The following is a 20,939-nucleotide window of genomic DNA, read 5'->3' on the forward strand; positions in this document are numbered from 1 at the left end:
GTATTGACAGAAGATAAGTCCAGGCTTATGGGGTCTGTTTTAAGAAGTTTGCTCCCTAAACCCTACACCCACCCCTGCCCCATATCAGGCTTATGGTAAGCCAAGCTGGAAGACATAGCCAATGCTATGTTCCCAATCTCAAGGAAGGTCTAGGGTCTATGTATCAGGCAAGACAGACTAGGCTATGCCTTGGGAACAAAGAATTCTCAGATCTCAGCAGCTGGAAGCAACGATGCCTTGCGTGTGCTACTTGTCTGTCCTCAGGGAGAAAGGAAGCTAATCGTCATGGACACTCAGGGACTCAAAATAACGGGGGCTCCATCTCAACACATGCTCTTATGATTGCTGAGAAGCTCCTCGCAGGCCCTTAAGGCTTGCTTCATTGGCTCAAGCAAAGCACAAGACTGTGTCTCAGTTCAAGTCAGCAGAGAAATGCAACCCTGTAATGTGCCTGGAATGAAATGACCCAACATTTGTGGGCAGAACTAAAGACACCGCTGCCTTGGACAATCGTGATCTGCACAGCTTCCTTTGCTCCTTTACCCCCGAGTCTGTGCCCAGGCGTGGCTTTCTGTATCTCCCCATTGCAAGGACAAGCCACTGGCCTGCCTTCTCTCCAGGAAGGATGAGCCAGCTGGAAAGAAATCCACACTTGAACAATGTAACATTTGATCAGAATGGTGTGTGTGTGTGTGTGTGTGTGTGTACATGCACATGGTATATAAACATTTTAGCAGTACCACTAAACACTAACACTGCTGCATTTTCTGTATTTTAGTATCAATCTGATACCCAGATTAGCCTTATAAAAGAATTACTTACAATAATATGAAACTTTAGGTATTTTGCAAAACAAAGATTTAAGTACAAAATATGAATTGGAAAATGGCTCTATATTCACAAAGCTAACATCTATTTGTTTGTTTTCAGCCTCGGGCTGATACTGGAATCTCCTCAGAGTTGTACGATGATGCAAATGACCTTCTTTCTAAAGTAAAAGAGGACAAGTTTAAGTCGAGTGGAGTGACCATTGGTGTAGGCCCATCCGGCAGCTCTGTAATGGTGGGTGTAGGTGTATCCATGTCAGAAGACTCTTCATTCTTGAATAAGTTAAGCAACTATAATGAGAAGGTATTAAAACATAATGTCTCTGTCTCATAGTATCCCATAATCTACACTGAACACATATTACCTTAATTGCATTAAAAAGTACAGTAGTAATTGAACCTTAATTTGCTTGTGTAATTGGAAATGTCTGATCAGTGGTAATCAGGTTTGTTTTTCTTATTATGCTTTCACACACAGAATCATCACAAAGGGAATAAAATTGAATGATAAGACTAGAACTCTTATCACTTCACCCTCCTATCCTTTTTCATGGTTACCTGGAGCATATAGGGAAATGTGTAGAATGGTAATGTGTTAAAGAGAAATTGCCAGGCCTTCTAAATTTGAGTTGGAAGAATTCTAAACCAAGCCTTGCTTTTCTAAATAGACAGGAGGTCTGGCATGCTTAAAAAAAAAAAAAAAATCTTTCATTAATCCATCAAACATTAACCACTAAGTGCCTATTACCCTGAGGGCTCAAGACATGCTTCCTTGAGGAAGGGGCATCCCTGTGAGCTGAGATCTAAAGACTAGCATAGGTTGTCCAAAGGGAGGTGTAATTGCAGGAGGGTGCCCTAGGCTGGATCAGTCTGTGCGAAGGCCTGGAGACGAGAATGCCGCCCACGCACTGGGATGCAAAGTGTTTCAGCTGGCTGAAGTGCAGGTGGGGAACCAAAGTAGGGAGTGACAAGGATGGAGAGAGAATCAGGGCCTAGAGAAATATTTGTTGAATTGATTAGAAATTTATCAAAAAACCTCAATAACATTGACACCAGGACTGTGGATCTAGCTGGGATTTAAAAATTATCTTGAACGATGAAAATGCATTTATAAAAATTAACTTATTCAACAAACATAAATTGATTTCTAGAGCTTTGCCACTGAATAGCTATTCATCTGAAGATAAAGTACTGCATTGTTTGGGGGTCTGTCTATAGCATGTTAATGTGGACTTTGCTAAAAGTAGGTGGCCTCTTCATATTTTCATCATCACTTTGAATCAAGGCTCTTATTACCTGGAAGTAATGTTCATAGATGACCATCTTCCTGTAAAACCAATCCAACAGTCCCCTGGTGCTATGTCTTATTTATACTATTGTCCAAGGATCCTGCTTTTCTTTATTACTTAGTCATATGAGATTACCACTAGAACGTAAGCTCCATGAGGGCAGGGGCCTATCTCATTTAAGACTATATCCTCTGCATGCAACTATAGGCACAATAGATATTTGTTCAATGAATTAAACTAAGTGACATGTCATCATGTCATCAAAGACATCCTAAGCATAATTTTTAATATATGCATAATATTTGCGTAGGAGTTTGCATAATGCCGTGCTTTGATTAGTGCAAGGGGATGTGTGGAGGTGAGAGTGCACTGGGGACAGAACAGAGGCATGCAGCACAGTAAAGAGGCCACCGTAGTGACTAACCTAGTAACTAACCTAGGTGATAGTTGATGAGAATTTGACCTGGGCAGTGGCCGTGGGAACAGAGATGAAGGTGTGACAGAAGTCTGGTACATGTCGGTGTCTAACATATGCTTATAAAATATGATAATACTCCATTATATGTATTTATGTTTGTGTGTGTGTGTATTTCCAACAGCTACTAAACGCTGACCTTTTGCACTATCTCATGTGATAAAATGTATGCTCTCTTTGTTCTTTTGCCTCATTCAACGGCGGTTGTTGGCAGCAATACAGCTTCATGAGAATTTCCACAAAGGTGCAGACTGCCCATTTTAAGATGAGGAGGGACAATATCATGCTGGATGAGGGAATGCTGCAGTCGTTAATGGAGCTTCCGGAGCAGTACGATTACGGCATGTATGCCAAGTTCATCGATGACTATGGCACCCATTACATCACGTCTGGATCCATGGGTGGCACTTACGAATATATCCTGGTCCTTGACAATCAAAAAATGAAATCCCTTGGTAAGTAGAGCAGAAGCTTTATGCACACAGTGGTCCACACAGACACCAAGACACGGTTTGCAGTTCTCTAAGTACTGACTATGAGTTATGGGTGATCTCATTTAGTTTTCATGACAACTCTACAGGGTTGCATAAGTAGTATTATTTCCAGAGATTTGAGATCCAGAAGGGTGAAATGACTTGCTAATAAGCATCACAAACAGGATTTGAGCCCAGACTTGTCTAGACCCCAAAACTCTGGGTTTCCTATTACATCATAGTTACCTCTTTAAAAATAAAGAATCTGGGGGATTTTGTTATTTAAAATGTGAAAAATTATTTTAAATGTAGATTCTTCGGCCGGGCGCGGTGGCTCACGCCTGTAATCCTAGCACTCTGGGAGGCCGAGGTGGGCGGATCGTTTGAGCTCAGGAGTTCGAGACCAGCCTGAGCAAGAGCGAGACCCCATCTCTACTAAAAATAGAAAGAAATTATATGGACAGCTAAAAATATATATAGAAAAAATTAGCCGGGCATGGTGGCGCATGCCTGTAGTCCCAGCTACTCGGGAGGCTGAGACAGGAGGATCGCTTGAGTTCAGGAGTTTGAGGTTGCTGTGAGCTAGGCTGACGCCACGGCACTCACTCTAGCCTGGGCAACAGAGTGAGACTCTGTCTCAAAAAAAAAAAAAAATAAAAAAATAAATGTAGATTCTTGGTCGATGGAACAACCATGTGGTTAATTAATGAAGCTAAAAACCCGGTCATTTCAGATTCCTCCTCCTTCTCCATCCTGTGTGGATTTCCACAGCCCTTCTGTTCTCTCTCATCCCTCCCCTCATCCCCATTTCCATTCCTGGTGGTGGGCTGGGCTCTCTTCTTCCACTTATTACTGCACCGGCTCCTACATGGTCTCTGGCAGGCTCACCCCTTTCAATCCATTCTCAGCCATTGTCATCAGATTTTTCTGCTTCACAGATCTGATGATATCGCTTCCTTGCCTAGTATCATGAATGGCTAAAAATAAACTCTAAATTCCTTAGCATGGGATCAACTGTGTTCATGATCTCACTCTGACCTACAACAATAACGGTTCTCAAAGAGTGGGCCCCAACTGGAAGCATAGCATCACCTGGGAACTTGTGAGAAATGTACATTCTCAGGCCCCTCTCCCAAACCTAACTAAGTCAAAAACTCTGGAGTGGGCCAAGCATGGTGTGTTTGAACACTCACTGCAGTTTGAGAACCACTGACCTGGGCAATGGGTGAGTGGAAGGACGAGAGATCTATCCATATTGCAAAGCCAAGTTCAAATTCCTGGTTTCAAGTTGTTTCCCTGATTGTGCCAGCCCAGGCTGGCCTCTCCTTTTCTTCAACAGATACATATAAGTTACACACTGTTTGGTCTTTAAAAACCAATTTTCCAAATGTTGATATTTTTTCTCCTCATCTAGATAGCAAGATCTTTAAAAGCAAGTATCATGCCTGACACTTTTTTTTATCTCTTTAGCACTCAACACAGGGCTTAATCCATAATAAGTGTGCAAAACAAGATGGGGAGTTTGAAAGGGAGCATTAATTCAGTTTCTGGTGAGGGTCATTCATTAATTCATCCATTTGTTTATTCTTTCAATAATTAAAGATGCTTTATTGAGCATCCATTGTATGTTTGTGCTGGGGATACAATAGTGAGCAAACCAAAATATGGCTCCTGCCTTCTTGATCACAGTATTTTTCAAACTGCATGTTGCAACCCAGTGGTAGGTCTGAAAATCAATGTATAGATCACCAGCAAAATTTTGAACAACAACAACAAAGGATAGAATAGAAAATATCATAGAGGATTCTAAGTGCCAAAGGTGAGTTATTGCTTCAAGAAACTTTTTTTCCAGTTAAATAAAGACATGTATACATGTACTTGATCATAATATAGAACAAATAGCATACAGATCAATGTAAAAAAAAGAGATTTAAAAACTTTATTCAAGTGGGTCCTTTTTAGGATAATTTAAAAACATGAGCAAGGAAAAAAACAGTTAACATTTGTGGAGCACCTCCTAGGTTCCAGGTGCTATTGCACACATTCTCGTTTAACTTTTTTGACAATACTTGGAGACTGTGTTATCCCAGTTCTAGCCACATAAACACTGCAGCTCGTCAGGGAGGTTGATTACTTTGCCGGGGGCTACAGGAATCTGGGGTCAGAGCCTTGGACCTGTGGTTTCCAACCACCATGTGGTATGGCCTCCCATCTTTCTTCTGGGCTCCCGTCTTTGGTATTAGATTACTAATTAATTGCCTGGGGTATCTGGTGGCCCCTCCTCTTTAAAATCTGTGAGGCAGAAATGGGCTTCCAATGTGGTTAATATTCAAAAGGAGCCCACCAACAAATTGTCCCAGGGATAATTACCTCAGTTCTGTTTATAGAAAACCATATGTCGATAATAGCACAATTTGCTATTTGTGAAGAGCTGATTTTCTATAAATCCAGAAAGTTAGTGTTGCTTTTCTATAAATATGGAAATGTGCTAATCATCACCTCATCTGCTGGAGACCGCTAATAAATCAGAATGTCATTTACATATTAACCTACAAAGAACAAAAACATCTACCTTCTTTCCCTTTGACAAATAGAATCACTCACACTTCTTTCCACGGCTGATCTTTGGCTGGTTTTCTCTTCCCTGTGTTCTCGTTCTCTCTTTCTCTTTCCCCCCCTTTTCCATTTCCTCTTTGTCACTGTCTTTTTCTCTCTCTGTATCTTTGATCCTTATGACTTTAATTTATATTCTATTAAGCGCTTGTTTCTAAGAGACATCCTGTGTGGTGCACGTTCCCGTCCTCAACAGGCTGGGCTTGGTATGGAATGATTTAAGTGAACACACGGGTTGGTTTGCTCTGGGGGAATCTTTTGTCCTTGGGTTTGCCTCAGATCCCCTCTGGGTTCGTCCCAGAGGATGCACAAGGCTGTTTTCTTCTAATATGTCCTTTAGATCAAATGCTTTTCCCCGAAAGACAGCATGATACCATGCATCAAAAATCAAGGGAAGTCTTAGATGTTGGGGGGGTGATGTTAGACATCAATGAGATCCTAACATTTCCTCAAGGGCTGTGACTGACAGCTTTCTGAGTTCTGCAGGAATCAGTATGATTTGGGGCTTGAATTTCTGGATTTAGATTTTTTTTTTTCTCTCCTTCATCCCTTCTTTGGAGCTTTCATTATTTGCCTTTGTATCAAGATAAAACAAAGCGAATAGTGCATGCCCCATTCTGATGTCTCTGGAGTCTGGCCTAGTTACAGAGCTGCCAATTTACCCTGGGCAGGTCAAGTTCTTCAGTGACACTGTTCTGTCAAGTTGCATGTCTCCTGCCTCCTTTGCACATGCTATTCTCTTACTCCCCAGTTCTTCTCCTGGTCTTGCCAACCTGACAAACTTCAGCTCACCCTTCTCAGCCTTGCACAGGCATCTCTACCTCTGCCCTGACATCACTCTGCCCCTTCTCCCATGGTTTCTTTGGTCATACATTCATTCATTCAACCGTGTTCATGGAGTTTGTATCGTGTGAGGAGGACAAAATCAATATGCTCCTTGTTCTGGTGAAGCTGACTATCTAGTGGAAGAAATAAAATAAACAGCTAAAAATCCAGATGTCATCCTTGGTCCTCCTTTACCTCCTGCCCCCATCAGCAAGATCTGTCAACTTGACCTCTAAAGCACATGCCTCATCTATCCTCCCCTCGATTACCGTCTCACTGGGGTAAACCACCATTCTCTCTCACCTGGATATTGCAGGAGTATCATGGCCTTTTCTTTTCTTTTTTCCTTTTTGGTTATTGTCATTATCGTTGTTCCTTTAACAACGATAACAGGCTATTTTAGCCTAGAGCTTTTGTATCAGCTATCTCTCTCTCTGGCTTCCTTTTCCTCTGATGTTTGCATAGCGGTGTTCTTATCATTCATATCTCAACTTAAATGCCACCTTCTCAGAGGCCATTCTTGACATACCTCTGTGTTATATCATCCTTCTTTGATTCTCAGCAAATCACTGTTTGTTCAGTAGCTACCATGCCCATGTACTTATTTGTTTATTGTCAATATCTTCTTTCTAGAATGCCCCTTCCGTGAGAGCAAGGACCTCACCTGTTTTGTTCCTTGCTGCATATTTATTTCCTAGAACAGTGCCTGGCACATAGTCAGGGCTTAATAACTTGTGTCCAATACATAGTTACAAACTGTGATAACAGCATGTAGAAAATGAACAGGTTGTAGAAATAGGGAATAGCTGCAGGGGGTTGGGGAAGACAGTTGTTTAGGATGATCTGGGAAGTCTGTTTGAGGAGGTGAAATTCAAACTGAGATGAGACCCAAAGGATAAGGAGATGTCAAAGACAAGGGAGAAGGTGTCCTGGGCTACTAGACAGCTTGTACAAAAGCCCCCCAAGAGGAAGGAGTGTGACATGTTTGTGAACAGAAAGAAGGCATGGGTGGCTGAAGCTGTGGGCTAAGGGAAGAACAGCAGGAACTGAGGTAAAGGTTGGAAAAGGCCAAGAGAGCCTCAGAGGGTCTTGCTGGACATGGTAAGAACCATGGACTGTACCTGCAGCGACCGGGAAGCCGGTGCAGGGCCATCAACAGGGCAGCGCTACTGTCTAATCTGGGTGTCAGCAGATTCTCGTGATGCCACACAGAGCAGATTAGCAGGGCGAGAGTGGACTCGGGGAGAACAGTTAGGGGCTTTTGCTGGTGTCCAGGGGAAGGATAAGGAATGGACATGGAAGAATATGATAGATTTAGGACATATTTTTAAAGTAGTATTTAGAGAATTTACAGATGGACTGGGTGTGGATTATAGGGTACAAATTACTTCCTCCTCTATATTATATTTCTACCATACATGTACGTGTGTGTGTGTGTGTGCACACACAAATACTGGGGTAAGAAGGACATGATGCATTTGCCCAGGGGTGCCAGCTTCCTGGTGAAGGCACCCCCGCAGGCACTTGGAAATATGGGAGGGATTCTTGGGCAAAGAAAGGACTCAAGAATATACATATATATTTGTTTTTATTGCATATTATGCTAGTTGTAATTACATATTAGTTTCTTCTACTATACCATGAACTTTTACATACAGGTTCTAGGCATGTTGTCCCTGGGGTATTGTTTGTACTTAGCACAGGGCTGGGCCCCCAGTGGGTGCACCATGAACACTGACAGAGCTTCATCATCCTTGCTTCCTCCCCTCATCCAGCTCTTACCTTCATGTGAGTGATTCCACTGTATTTTCCCCAGAATCCCTGCCCATATTTCCAAATACCTGTGGGCATCTCCACCAGGAAGCTGGCACCTCCAGGAAGTCACAGCAGGTCCTTCTCACCGCAAACCCTTCATCCATATTCCTCTTCCTAAAATATTTCTCAATCAGAGATGCCACCTGCCTCCCAGTTTCCCAGACATAGAGAGGTGAAAAAATAATTGACTATTTATTATGTGCTAAGCCCCTTACTAAGTGCCTGCACTTCATCAGTCTTCTCACTTAATCTTCACAATGATCTTATGAGAGAGGAGAGAGGATGAAGGAACAAAAGCTGAAAAGTCATATCACTAGTAAGTAAAAAATATACAAGATATTCTGAGTTCAAATCCAGGATTCTTTCCTTTTATCTCAGCTGCCTCTATTAGGACTTACAACCTGGGGATAATTTTGGCCTCTTCCCTCTCTCTCCTCACACATCTCCTTAGTCACCTCCTCAGTATGCACAGTCTGTCCTTTCCTTTCCATCCCCACTACTATGGATGACTGTGCTGGGCCATTTTATTTTCCTGCAGTTTCCCTCCAGCCAAGCAGGCATGCAAAATGAATAACATATCAGAGGTTAGATGGATATTCCATAAATGCCTTAGGAGCCAAGTTGGTAGTGGTCTACTCCAGACCCCTTTTTGTGGCTAATGTAGATAAGACTTGACACATTTGTTTTAGCTTCTGTGCCCTTGGTCCCTCAAAATGCAATGTGAAGTAGAATGCTTTTCCATCAGTTAAGGAACCTCAGGAAGTCTGAAAGGCTACCTCCATCAGGAATGCTGTCATGCAAACCCTGCACGGATTAGAGAGCTCGACTCACAGACCTCAAGACTTGAACGGTTCACGATTCTATGATTTTTTTAGCCTCCTTGAAAGGTCTTGGCAAAGACCTCCCAGGAAATGACTTCTGTTGATGCTTTGCTCATGAAGAAAACCAGTAGCATTCTCTGGCTTCATTCAAGCCAGCAGGCAGTATGGCAGTGAAAGGAATTCTTTTTCCTGAGATATTTTTCTCTTCATCTAGGCTCTGCCATTTAGGAGCTGGTACGTCACATCTCTGAGTCTCAGTTTTCCAATAAAAAATGTAGGGATAATTATAAATACTTCAAAAGGCTATTGTGAGAATTAATCGCGATAGTGATAAAAAAGTACTGTAACAAGTGAAACACTGTCCAAATAGTAGTTACTATTACAGATTGCAATTTTAGGTGGGGTCAGTTCATATTAAAGCCATTTGATCTGTGGCATTAAGAAATATGCTGGTGACATGGGAGCAAGGAGTTCAGACTCTGAAGTCAGACACATCTGGGTGTAGGGATCTTGGTTCTACCATTTTGTAGTTGCATGACCTGGATCAAGGTACAGTATTTAATTTCTCTCTCAGCTTCTTCAAGACCCAAATAGGAATGACAGCAGAGTTTGAGAATAATTCCAAGCACTTGTTCCATGACAAATGTATAATACATCTTTCCCTTTAACGAATGGTATTAAGATAGTATAGTGGTTGAAAACGTGGGCTCTGCCACTTACGAGCTGTGTGATTATGGGCAGGTTATTTCATCATTTAAAGTCTCAGATTCATTACCTGCAAGCCAGAGATATTATCATTTACCTCGTAGATTGGTTGTGAGGGATAAGTGAATTTATCCACAAAAAAATATTTAGTGCATTGCCCAGACTCTAATAAGCACTGGATACATTTCAGTTGCTGACACAGGTTCTGAATCAGATTACCTGGTTCAAGTCCCATCTCCTACATTTACCTGCCATGTGACCCACAAGCAAATTAGTTAACCTCTCTGTGCCTCAGTTTCCTCTTCTAAATGAGATGACAGTACACACTTCATAGGGTTGTTGTGAATATGAAACATCTATGGGAGCATGTGGTCCAGTGCCTGACCTACAGTAAGGGTTCAAAAATGTCACCAATTACTGCTACACTATGTTGGTGTTATTACGGGCTCATGTTTGTTATCCCCAGCTTTACAGTTATTAACTCTGTAATGTTAACTGTTCTCTAATCTGCGAAGTGGGGGCAATAAGAAGACCCATCTCCCAGGGTCGTGCCATCCTTGAGCCATGAAACGTTGTTCAAATGGGAGGGAAATCATGGTCACGACATCCAGCCTGCAGGGGTTGGTGCTTTTGCTGTGGACTTGGAGCCTCAGCAATCACGCCTCCTCCTCCACCTGCCCATTTCTTTGACCAAGGTCATTCATTTCTGTCTTCAGAGCTTCATCCAGTTTTGGAGTGACCACTTTTCCCATTTATCAAGGTCACTTTGAATTCTCACCGCTATCTTTCAAAGCGTTAACAACTCTGCCTAAATCAGTGCCTGCTTTCCATCATCCCTGGCCCTGACGGATGCCAGATAACAGTGACCCTGGGAAAGACCCTTCCAGCAAGGAAGCAGTACACCCAACCCATCATTGACCATCCCTTCCAGTCAGGGCTCTTGGACCAGCCACCCTACCACCTACCTCCACGCAGTGTAGAAAAAGCCACAGGGACAGAATTTAAAACCCCACTAAAGTTGATGTCAATTATTGCTCTACATCCTCTTCCTCCTTCCTCCCTGCCTTCCATTATTCATTCATTCCTTTAGCCGTTCATTCAACAAACATTTATTAAGCACACACAACATGGGCCGTATCGTCTAGACACCAAGATGATTAATACATGGTCCAGCTCATCAAGGGATTCATAGAAAGTAATGGGCTTTTCTTTGTCATAATCCCCTGATAATGGTCAGAGATGATTTACTCTGTGGACAGCTAAATTGGTTACCACCCAAAGTGAACTAACAATCTATTTTCTTGTTCAGTATTTCTAGAATCAACTGAAATAGCTGGTTTTAATAAAATGTATTTACATGTAACTCCTAATATTTGTAAAGTATAACATAATTCACATCTGGTATTCAAATTGATGTTAATAATAGCCTTATGAGGAATTGTGTTATTATTTTCCCCAATCTTACAGAGAGAAAGCTGAGATCCAAAGAGCTTAATTTAATGGCTCAACGTGACTCATTTAGTATTGAATCAAGGTCCTCTAATTTAGATTTTGTGTATCTCCCAAGTATTCATCCCTTTCCTCACACCTCCTGTCATTCATTTTGATATTATATACCAGGGGCTTAGACTCTAGTAGTGATGATAATAAGACGGCCAAGATTTACTGAACATTCATTGTGGAAAAGACACTGGGTTAAGCGCTTTAAATGCACTATCTCATTTAGTTCTCAAGAGAGACCTGTGAAGAGAATTGGATACTATCATTTCCAGTTTACAAATGAAGAACTGAGGCTCAGCGATGTTAAGTCACTTGCCCAAGGTCACAGAGCTATTGATCAGTGCAGTCAGGGGTCAAACTCCAGAACCTGGGATCTTAACCAACATGCCATAATGTCTCCAGGATGTCTTGACCCAGAGTTTTTCAAAAACCACAGCCTATTAGTTGATTGTAAAGTATATTTAGTATGTCATGACCAGAACTTAATAAAATGAAATATAATAGGATGGAAAATAACACAGTGAATCACAAAAAATAGAGTTAAGTATTAAAACTTCTTTTAGCAGGATGAATATGGGCTGGATCGTAATGTAACATGTATTTTTTACTTTTGAGAGTGGTCAGAAAAGCCTAACAATACTTTCTTAACTCCACTGACTGCAGACATATGTTTGACCACTTCAAATAAAGAAAAAAGTCACCAATAGCCATAAGAGAGGCATTGGGAAATCTATTAGGGTTCTACAGAGAAATGGAAACAATAGGATATATATGTCTGTATCTATCTATCCATTTATCTATGTTTATATAAAATATATATAATATAAAGAGATTTTGAATAAGGAATTGGCACACACAATTATTGAGTTTCGCAAGTCCCAAGATCTGCAGGCAGCAAGATGAAGGCCCAGGAGAGCTGATAGTGTAGTTTCTGTCTGAGTCTGAAGGCCTGAGACCTAAGAGAGATGACGATGTATTTCCAGTCTAAAGGCCAGTGGGCTTGACACCCTGGAAGAACTGATATTTCAGTTCAAGTCCAAGGACAGGAAAAAAGCCAAGGTCCCAGGGTGAAGAAAGGAAGAATCCTTTATTACCCAGTGCAGGCTCAGCCTTTTTTTCTAGTCAGGTCTTCAACTGATTGGATGAGGCTCACATTGCATTAGGAAGGGGCCTTCAATTGATTGGATGAAGCCCACATGCATTGTGGAGGGCAATCTGATTCAGTCTAGCAATATAAATGTCAAATTTCATCCAAAAACACTCTCACAGAAATACCTACAATAATGCTCGACCAAGTATCTAGGCACTCCATGGCCTAGTCAAGTTGACACATGAAATTTGCCATCACAGGAAGGTAGACTAGTGGGAAAGCTAGAGGCAGATGTCATATGATAACTGCCAAGCCAAATGTGGGAGGTCTCGTGTAATCAAATGGTTCCAACAGCGTATCTCAATGGAAATGCACAACAGCATCACTGAGTTTTAATTCTGTGGCAGGCAGCGTGCTGAGCCCTTACATGTACATCATCTCATTTTAGCCTCTTGGTAACTTTTTGAGCTCTGTTTTATGGCTGTCCCCATTTCACAAATGAGGAAAACCAGGCACTGAAAGGCAAAATGACATGTCCAAGGTGACACAGCTGATCAGAAGCACGGCAAGATTGGAAACCAGGTTTTCTAATTCCCAGTGCAATGCTTCTTATGATACAACCAGATATTCTATCTATTTTTCTTTTTTAAGAGCATTAAAGTGCTTATGATAGCTTTGAAAGTGGTTAAATCAGGTTTGAGAAATAATTAAGAGAGTATTATTTTCTATATCCATTCTCAAATGCAATATTGGGTCAGTTTGACCCATTCATTCCAAATTGTAACTGGGAGAATAGTTAAAGATTAAACTGATGACCTTGTGATTGTCCTGAAAATTAAGTACCGCCACAGAGCCAGGAACAAGCATCATGTACTGGCCGATGACGATGACACTCAAAGACGTGAACCTCAGAGACTTGCAGGTCAGAGGAAGTGTATATGCCAGGGGTGGCGAGTGGTTTCAATAGCAAATGCTACCTGGACTGCTGAGTTGAAGATTGTGACACCACATATAGGCTCAGCCAGAAAGTGCTGTGATCAATTAGCGGTGTCTGTCAGAGGCAGGGGACTGAGGGAATGCTGGCTCTGGGGCTGTGCATTCACTGTATCTTTATTAGAATGAGACAAACGAGGCCAGGACGATTAAGCCATGGATGGAGAGTAACTGGGGTAGGATGCACATCTAATCAAAATCCCTTAGATTTCTCATAATTTCCACCACATTTTGTTACATATTATTGCTGTTATTTGCTCACAAATTCCCTTTCAGGAAGATTCTGAGTAGAGCATTTTTCCTTTTGACACAAAGTAGGAAACAAGAAACACTCAAAATCTCAATGGGAAAACCCTACTCATAATCTAATCTCCGTCCATGTATCAATCCATCCATCCACTCATCCAGGAAATACTCTCGGCGCACCCATGATTTCTGGAAACACAGGGATGGAACACACAGACCCTTGCCCTGGAGAAATGTGCAGTCAGTTGGGGGCTAAGAATGATACAAGGTGATACGTGCTTAAATAAAAACAAATACAGGAGAAACACAAAGGAATGAGCAACCTGCCTTTTCTGCCCCTCCCATTATCTAGGCTTGAAACACATCCAAACCCGATCTTCCAAAATTAGTAGGAGTGGGAGCTTGGCTGGCAGACAAGGACCTGGGGCTTTCCAAGCAGAGGGAGTGGCTGGAGCAGCAAGTGGGTGAGGGTGAGTTATAGATGAGAGTCCAGCTGGACTCTGTTGTGAAGGGCTTGCCCCTGAGGCCAGGACACACAAGGAAATAATCCCATGGCTGGGTAATGTCAGGAAGAGTGATGACAGCAGTGACCAGGAAATGGGGTCAGTGTTGGCATCTCAGAAGCCACGGAGAGGATAGCACATTGCAGGAGCTGTGCAAAGATGCACTTTGAAAACAGGAGGGTCCCTGCCACTGGAAAAGAAGGCCAGCATTCAAGCAAGCCTGCTCTGACCCCTGGCTGTACTGAGATACATGCTGGTCCCTGAACTTACCATGTTCTCTTCCTCACTGAGATTTGCAGGTGCTGTCTCTTCCACCTGGTATTGTGCGCCTGTCCTCCTCCCCTCCCTTCTCCACCTGGCTAATGCTTACTCATCCTCAGGTCTCTGCTTAGCTTATATAGGACTCTTCCATTCAGTCTTTCTGTCTCCCCAGCTCTGGGTTGGGATTCTGTCTCAGGTGCTTCTGTGCACTTGGGACATATCTCTGTGTATCACACCTTTGCAACTGCCTGTTCCCAGTGTGCTTCTGTTAATGTTGTGTCCAAGAGTCTTGCACATAGGCTAAGGCTAAGCCACAGCAGAGACGTGGTGTCTTTCCAGCTGAGGTGGTTCAGAATCCAAGCCCACATATACCAGGAAACCTCTGGAGCTTTCCTTATACTCTGCAGGGCAGGGGTGGTACCCTAGAGGGTCTGAGCTGAACCGGGCAATGAGGAGGGTAAGGTGGGCAGGAACCTGATTGCGAAAGGTCCTCTATTCATGCTAAGCAGTCGGAGATGGCCCAGCAGGTCTTTTGCTGTGCCCGCTAACCAACCAGTCACCCGAATAGACACTCACTGGATTCTAACAAGCTCCAGGCTTTATCCCCAGTTACCATGACAACCAGGCTTCACGGTGATGGATGGTATTGATTGACTGACAGGCTCCTGGTTTCTTGGCTCTGTCCCCACTGCCCTTAAGTCATCTGCATACACGTGGAACTGGGAGACTCTCAGCACCAGCCTTCTGATTTTGTCCTGATTTTGAATTTTCACTTCTAATATCATCGAAAACAGTTTCAAACTTAAAGGAGAAAAAGCTGATATGGTATCAAAAATCTTCCCAGAGCCACCCATAACTCTCTGTCCTATGGGCAATACAATGTGGCATAGAGAACATGTGCTTTGGACACAGGCCTTGGTGCAAGTCTCATTCTGTTATTTACTTATTGTGTAACTTTGGGCAAGTGACTTAAACTACCTAAGTTTAAACTATCTCAGTTTACTCCTCTCTAAAATGGGAATGATTATTGTGCCTGTTAAGTTGGGTGAATATTAAGTGAGATAACACATGGAAAATCTCTACCTAGCACTTAATAATACTTATCAAATCTGTGTGAACCCCTTCACTCACTCATGGCCTGACAGTTTATACTGCAGAAATATGGATTAAGAAAACTTATCCTCACATACTCCTTAGCCTTTCTCATTCTATAATTTTTCAGATTGAGGATCAGGAACCAAGAACCTCGATATAACCTGCAGCATTCCTGGCATCTGTAGTGACAGTAACACGTGACTCTTATTGCTGGCTCTGAGCCAGGCACTGTCCTGAGCATGTTATGCAGCATGGATTAACTCATTTAACACTCACAACAACCCTGTGAGGGAGATACTATTAAAATTCCCATCTTACAGATGGGAAAACTGAGGCACAGAGAGGTTCAACACTTTGCCTCCATTCCAGAGCCTAAATGCTGCCTCTTCTTGTGGCCAAAATCACGTAGAAGGCCAGAGCCTTTGAAGAGCCCTTAACGGGCAAGAGGAAGACATGAGCCTGCAGTATCAACATTGCTCATTGGGAGCATAGCTTCCTTCCTCTGAGCTCCTGCGTAGAATGAGGTAGTCAGGGAATGAGGGGCTTGGTCAGCCTCCTTTCAGGACCACCATCGCATTTAATGGAAGTTTCTCTGCAAAGTAACACTAGTCTGATGAAATGGAGCTGCCACCCAGTTTGGGTATGGCATTCCTTGCTGCAAGACCTGATTCTCGGGTTTGTTAGTCATGGGACTTTGGGCAAGCTACATGAAAACAACAGCTAAGATTTGTTGAACACATAATTGTGCCAGACACTTTTTAGGGATTCATTTATGGAAACTATTATCATTCTCACTTTAAAGATTGTAAATATGAGTCATAAAGAGGATAAGCGACTTACTCAAAGTCACACTACACACGAATAGAACTCTGACTCCACTGTTCACACTCTTAACCACCACAATGACTGCTTTTGCCAACCCCAGTGAGCCTGAAAGATGGGCAAATCCTCCTTGCCCCCGAACACTGTTGGGAGTCCTTCGATGAGACAATGCAGATGAAAGTGCTTTATAATAGATCAACTCTTAATCAAGGGTGAGATATCACAAAGCTGTAATTTGTATTGTCAATGAAAGAAAGACTTGTGATTCTCAAAACATTTTAGAGGTAGTGTCTAGATAGGCTGGAGTCCTCCAGCTCTCCTGGGGGAGGTGGCACATGCCAGGTTCTGTGCAGAGGCTTATAAACCTACAAGATGACTTAGAAGCTTGGAGTCTGACAGGAAGAACAGAGCAAGAAATTGACAAGTACTAGAGCGTGCTACATGCCATGTTGGAGAGAAGCACAGGGATACAGTGAGGATGCAGATACAGGGCCCCTGGGGAGTGAGGAAAGGCTGCTTGGAGCTGAGAGAAACTCAGCGAAAGAGGTAAAGGGACTTTCTAGCACTTGCACAGGCACAGAGGTACTCAGTTTATTCTCAGGTGGCTGGGAAGAAGCACGAGTTTTAATGGATACACAGAAGTATAAAGTGGGCAGGTAAGTTAGCCAACGCCTCCCAGCTAGCCCAGGCACAGACCAACAATCATCTTTTCCAATGTGATAGCAGAAAAATAGACTATTTGATTCTCTTTTCCCTTCTGAGGCTGTCTTTAGGGGCAACCAGTGTAGCAAAGCAACATAGCAGATAGATCATAGCAACCTGAATGGTACTTGTTTGTTGCAAAGAGATAAATAATGCATTACACCTGCTGTTTTCCACCTAATGCTTTTAATCTGAGGAATGACAGACTTGCTGTGTTCTGGCACCTTGGAAACCAAGCTGCCTAGTTCTGCCTGAGAGCCACACTGATGCCGCAGCTCCACGGAGTCATGAGGGCGGCAGCCCTCACACCTGGGCCACAGCCAAGACCAAGTGGGGAAACACGCAGTAGACGTGGTAGCCAGAGACATGGCCTCCGGGCTCCCAGCCTGCCAAGCAGGCACAAAAGCAACTCATCTTGGGACCAGGCTAGAGTGGGAAGGAACCCAGCCCCCTCTCCCTCCCCTGCCCTCTTTACTTCCTTGGCCATCTTGACTGAATGGCATCTCCCTCTTCTCCACTCTGGAATTTAGCCCACGTTGGCTTTTCTGAGCGGAATCCTGCTGCTGGAGACACAAGTCTTCCACATGTTCTCCCTCGATATCCTTACAGCTTTGCCTGGCTAATCCCTGCTTGTCCTACTTGTCTCTGGATCCTTCCTCAGATCCCTAGGAACGCCTTCCCAGACCCTGCTGCCCTGGGTCAGAGTCCTTCTCACACACCACTGTAATTGTCCGTTTCCTTGTCCTTTTGCCACACTTGACTCTCAGCTCACTGGAGTCAAGCACTCTCCTTAATCCTCTTTACTTGCCAGATGCTTTGCACACAGTAAGAAGTCATTAGGTACTTACAGAGTGGTCTCAAGTGTTCTGGTGTGTTCTTAAAGTCTCAGATCTTGGATGGAGGACATCTTAGAAGACTACTGTTCTTTTTGACCCCTCAAGCCCCTCTGCACCCCTCATAGGCAAACAGCCAGCCTCAGCTTGTCCCCCTGCCTGCCGAGACACCTCACCTCTGCTCGGCCGTGATGATGACCTGCCTTACGCTGAGCCTAAACCCGCCTTCCTGGAGCTTCTGTCCTTTGGGTCCTACGTCTTGCCCTTGCAACCACACACACAAGCCTAAATCTCCTTCCTCAAGACAGCCCTCTGGGGAGTTTAATCCAGTTCTACTGGTCTCTTTCAAAGAGAGCTCTTTCTTCCTTTTTCAGGTAATCATCCCCAGTCTCTTCCAACATTCTCAAAAGGATGTGGCTTTGAATGTCTTCACCCTCGTGATTATTCTTTTCTGATTGTTCTCTATTTTATTTTATCACAGTGAGAACATATCCTCACATACTCCTCAGCCTTCCTCATTCTATAACACATTTTAAGTGAACAGTACAGTATTGTTAACTACAGGGACAGTGTTCTCTAGAACTTACTCATCTTGCAGAATTAAGACTTTATGTCCATTGATTAGCAGCTCTCCCTTTCCCCCTCCTCCTGGCCCCTGGCAACCACCATGCTGCTCTTTGGTTCTATGAATTTGACTATGTTAGATACCTCATGTAAGTGGGATCGGACAGTCTTTGTCCTTATGTAACTGGCTTATCTCACTTAGCGTAATGTCCTCAGGTTCCTCCGTGTTGTCACATATTGTAGGATTTCCTTCTTTTTAAAGGCTGAATAATGTTCATCGACAAAAGCCGTATTTTCTTATTTCCTTTTTAAAGTGTGGCTCCCGGAACTTTATACCAAGCTCTGGGTCTCTCTAACCTACAGAGAGGAGAGTGAGATTATTCCATCTTTAGTTTACTGATTATAATTTTCACCTGGTTTCATTGCCCTACATGCTGGGAGTAATCTAAAACTCTAACACCTTTCCTCTTGCTCTAACTAAGCTGTGTCCATTCCTCACTGTACACATGCACTTGGTATTTTGTCCCCAGGGTAGGATGTTACAGCTTTCTCAAATGATTCTCATTTTGTTATGCTTCGTCTGTATATCCACCCAGTTGAGTGAGGAAACTTTTGAATCCTGATTCTTTACCTGAATTATCCTTGGCTTTTCCTAGTCCTTATTTTTGGTAGATATGATGAGCCTGGCTGCTAATCCATACCTAAGGCACAAACTGAGATAGGGAGGGTGGCAGAGCCCTGTGGCAAGCCACCAGAGATTCTCTGTAGGACCATGATACTCAACATCTGGTCCAAGATCCACTGCATAGTAATTATCTGAGATACTTATTTAAAATACAGATTTCTTATGTCTTAGACATATAGAATCAGAATAGAGGTGGGGCCTGGTAATCTGTATTTTTTATAAGCACTCCAGCTGATCTTAATGTAAAGTCAGATTCTGGAATGATCAACTCCAGAGTTCTCTGAGTTCAAAAGCCCAAAACAAACTCCAGTTTGATCTGGTCCAAATTTACTGTCTAAGGAGTCCAGCCTGAGGGGCTGTGGGTGGAGAAACGGCACAGGATTGCCTGGTTCTATGAACACAGCCTACCCACACCATGTCCCCATCTGGACAAGGTCTACACAATGTCTCCAGACTTTCCTCTGCTCCTTCCAGCCCATCAGCCCCTACTCATGCTTTTATCTCCCTGGTTCTACTTAAACCCCTGGATTTTGGTACCAGGTTTGACTTCCTCTGCCCCCACCCCAGCTTCAGGATACAAATTAGGATTCTGTTAACACATTGCTCCAAACCTGCTAGCTTCTCCATTGCAGGACCTTGCTTATTCAGATTCATATAACATTCATGTTAGTTTATCCTCAAAACGTCTACATTGCCCAACACACAATGTGCTGGGGATGGAACATCGCAGGTGCTTACTGAATTTTTCTCTGACAGCAGAATTCTTTAGTCTGGGGCAATAACTAGGATTAGTGAAAATACCACAGGGTTCTGTGCAACACAGACTTGAGTGTGAATCTCAGCTGTACCATTGTTTCACTGTATGGCCTTAGGCAAGATAACCAACCTTTATGAATCTCAGCCATCTCAACTATAAATGAAAAGCATGGGCTAGGTGTCCAAGGACACTTTGGCTCTCAGGTTCTGTGATTCGTTTATAAGTCACACACTCCCCTTGCTGGCTGGTACCCTACTTTGGGGTCATTGAAAGGCAATTCTTCGCAGTCAAGTCGCGCTACTCAAATCAAGCTGAGATTCCCTTCTCCCAGCAGCACGTGACAGGCTGTCGACAGACTCTTCATGAGCATAATCACTCCACAGGCATCCTCCAGCCCCTTAATCAGCCGGTCCTGTCGCTTTAATTCGGCAGCACTCCACCACGCACCTAGGTAATCACTCTGGCTTCTGCCCATGAATTCTTTTCATCCACTTTTGTTTATCACTGTTGAAGCATTTTTTAATCAAAACAATTAAATATGCTAAATCTTCCTCAATTAGTAATGCATTAAAAATTAAAAGTGCATGAATGGAAATGGCAGAAGAAGCCTTTCGCCTGGTGCTGACTGCCAGCGCTCAGGGCGTCATTCCCCCTGACACTTTCAGCTCTGGAGTTACTCAGAAACTGGTAGCCACGCAGTCACAGAGAGCTTCAGAAGCTGAAGGGGGGCCTTGGAGGTGACAACCCCTTCTTTCCATAAATGGGAAACAGAGGCCCAGTGGGATCATGGGCTTTATCCAAAATCACAGAGGATGTTAGTGACTGGGATTTGTATTTAGGATCCCTGACGTCTAAGTGTCCCTTATCAAAGGACTCAGGGCATTCATTTATTCACTCATTTTTTTATATTGATCAGTTATTTATTCTGAAAATATTTACTGAATTCCTACTTCATGACAGACACTGTGTTGCTATGCTGGCAAGACAATGGTGAATAAAATACAAGTCCTTGACCTCATGAGTTTGCAGTGTAATGGGGATAGAG

General features: G+C 43.1%; 1 protein-coding gene across 2 annotated transcripts in view; it reads left to right on the plus strand.

The window, feature by feature from the left end:
• C8A (complement C8 alpha chain) overlaps nucleotides 1–20,939 on the plus strand; it is a 61,197-nt gene that overhangs the window by 26,677 nt on the left and 13,581 nt on the right. For both annotated transcript variants that reach the window (XM_069480059.1, XM_069480058.1), the window contains exons 6-7: nucleotides 931–1,131; nucleotides 2,806–3,046. In XM_069480059.1, coding sequence (XP_069336160.1) covers nucleotides 931–1,131; nucleotides 2,806–3,046 — 442 coding nt within the window. The remainder of the gene's footprint in view (nucleotides 1–930; nucleotides 1,132–2,805; nucleotides 3,047–20,939) is intronic.

This window comes from Eulemur rufifrons, chromosome 8, assembly GCF_041146395.1.
Source record: "Eulemur rufifrons isolate Redbay chromosome 8, OSU_ERuf_1, whole genome shotgun sequence".
In the NCBI taxonomy this organism is placed as follows: Eukaryota; Metazoa; Chordata; class Mammalia; order Primates; family Lemuridae; genus Eulemur; species Eulemur rufifrons.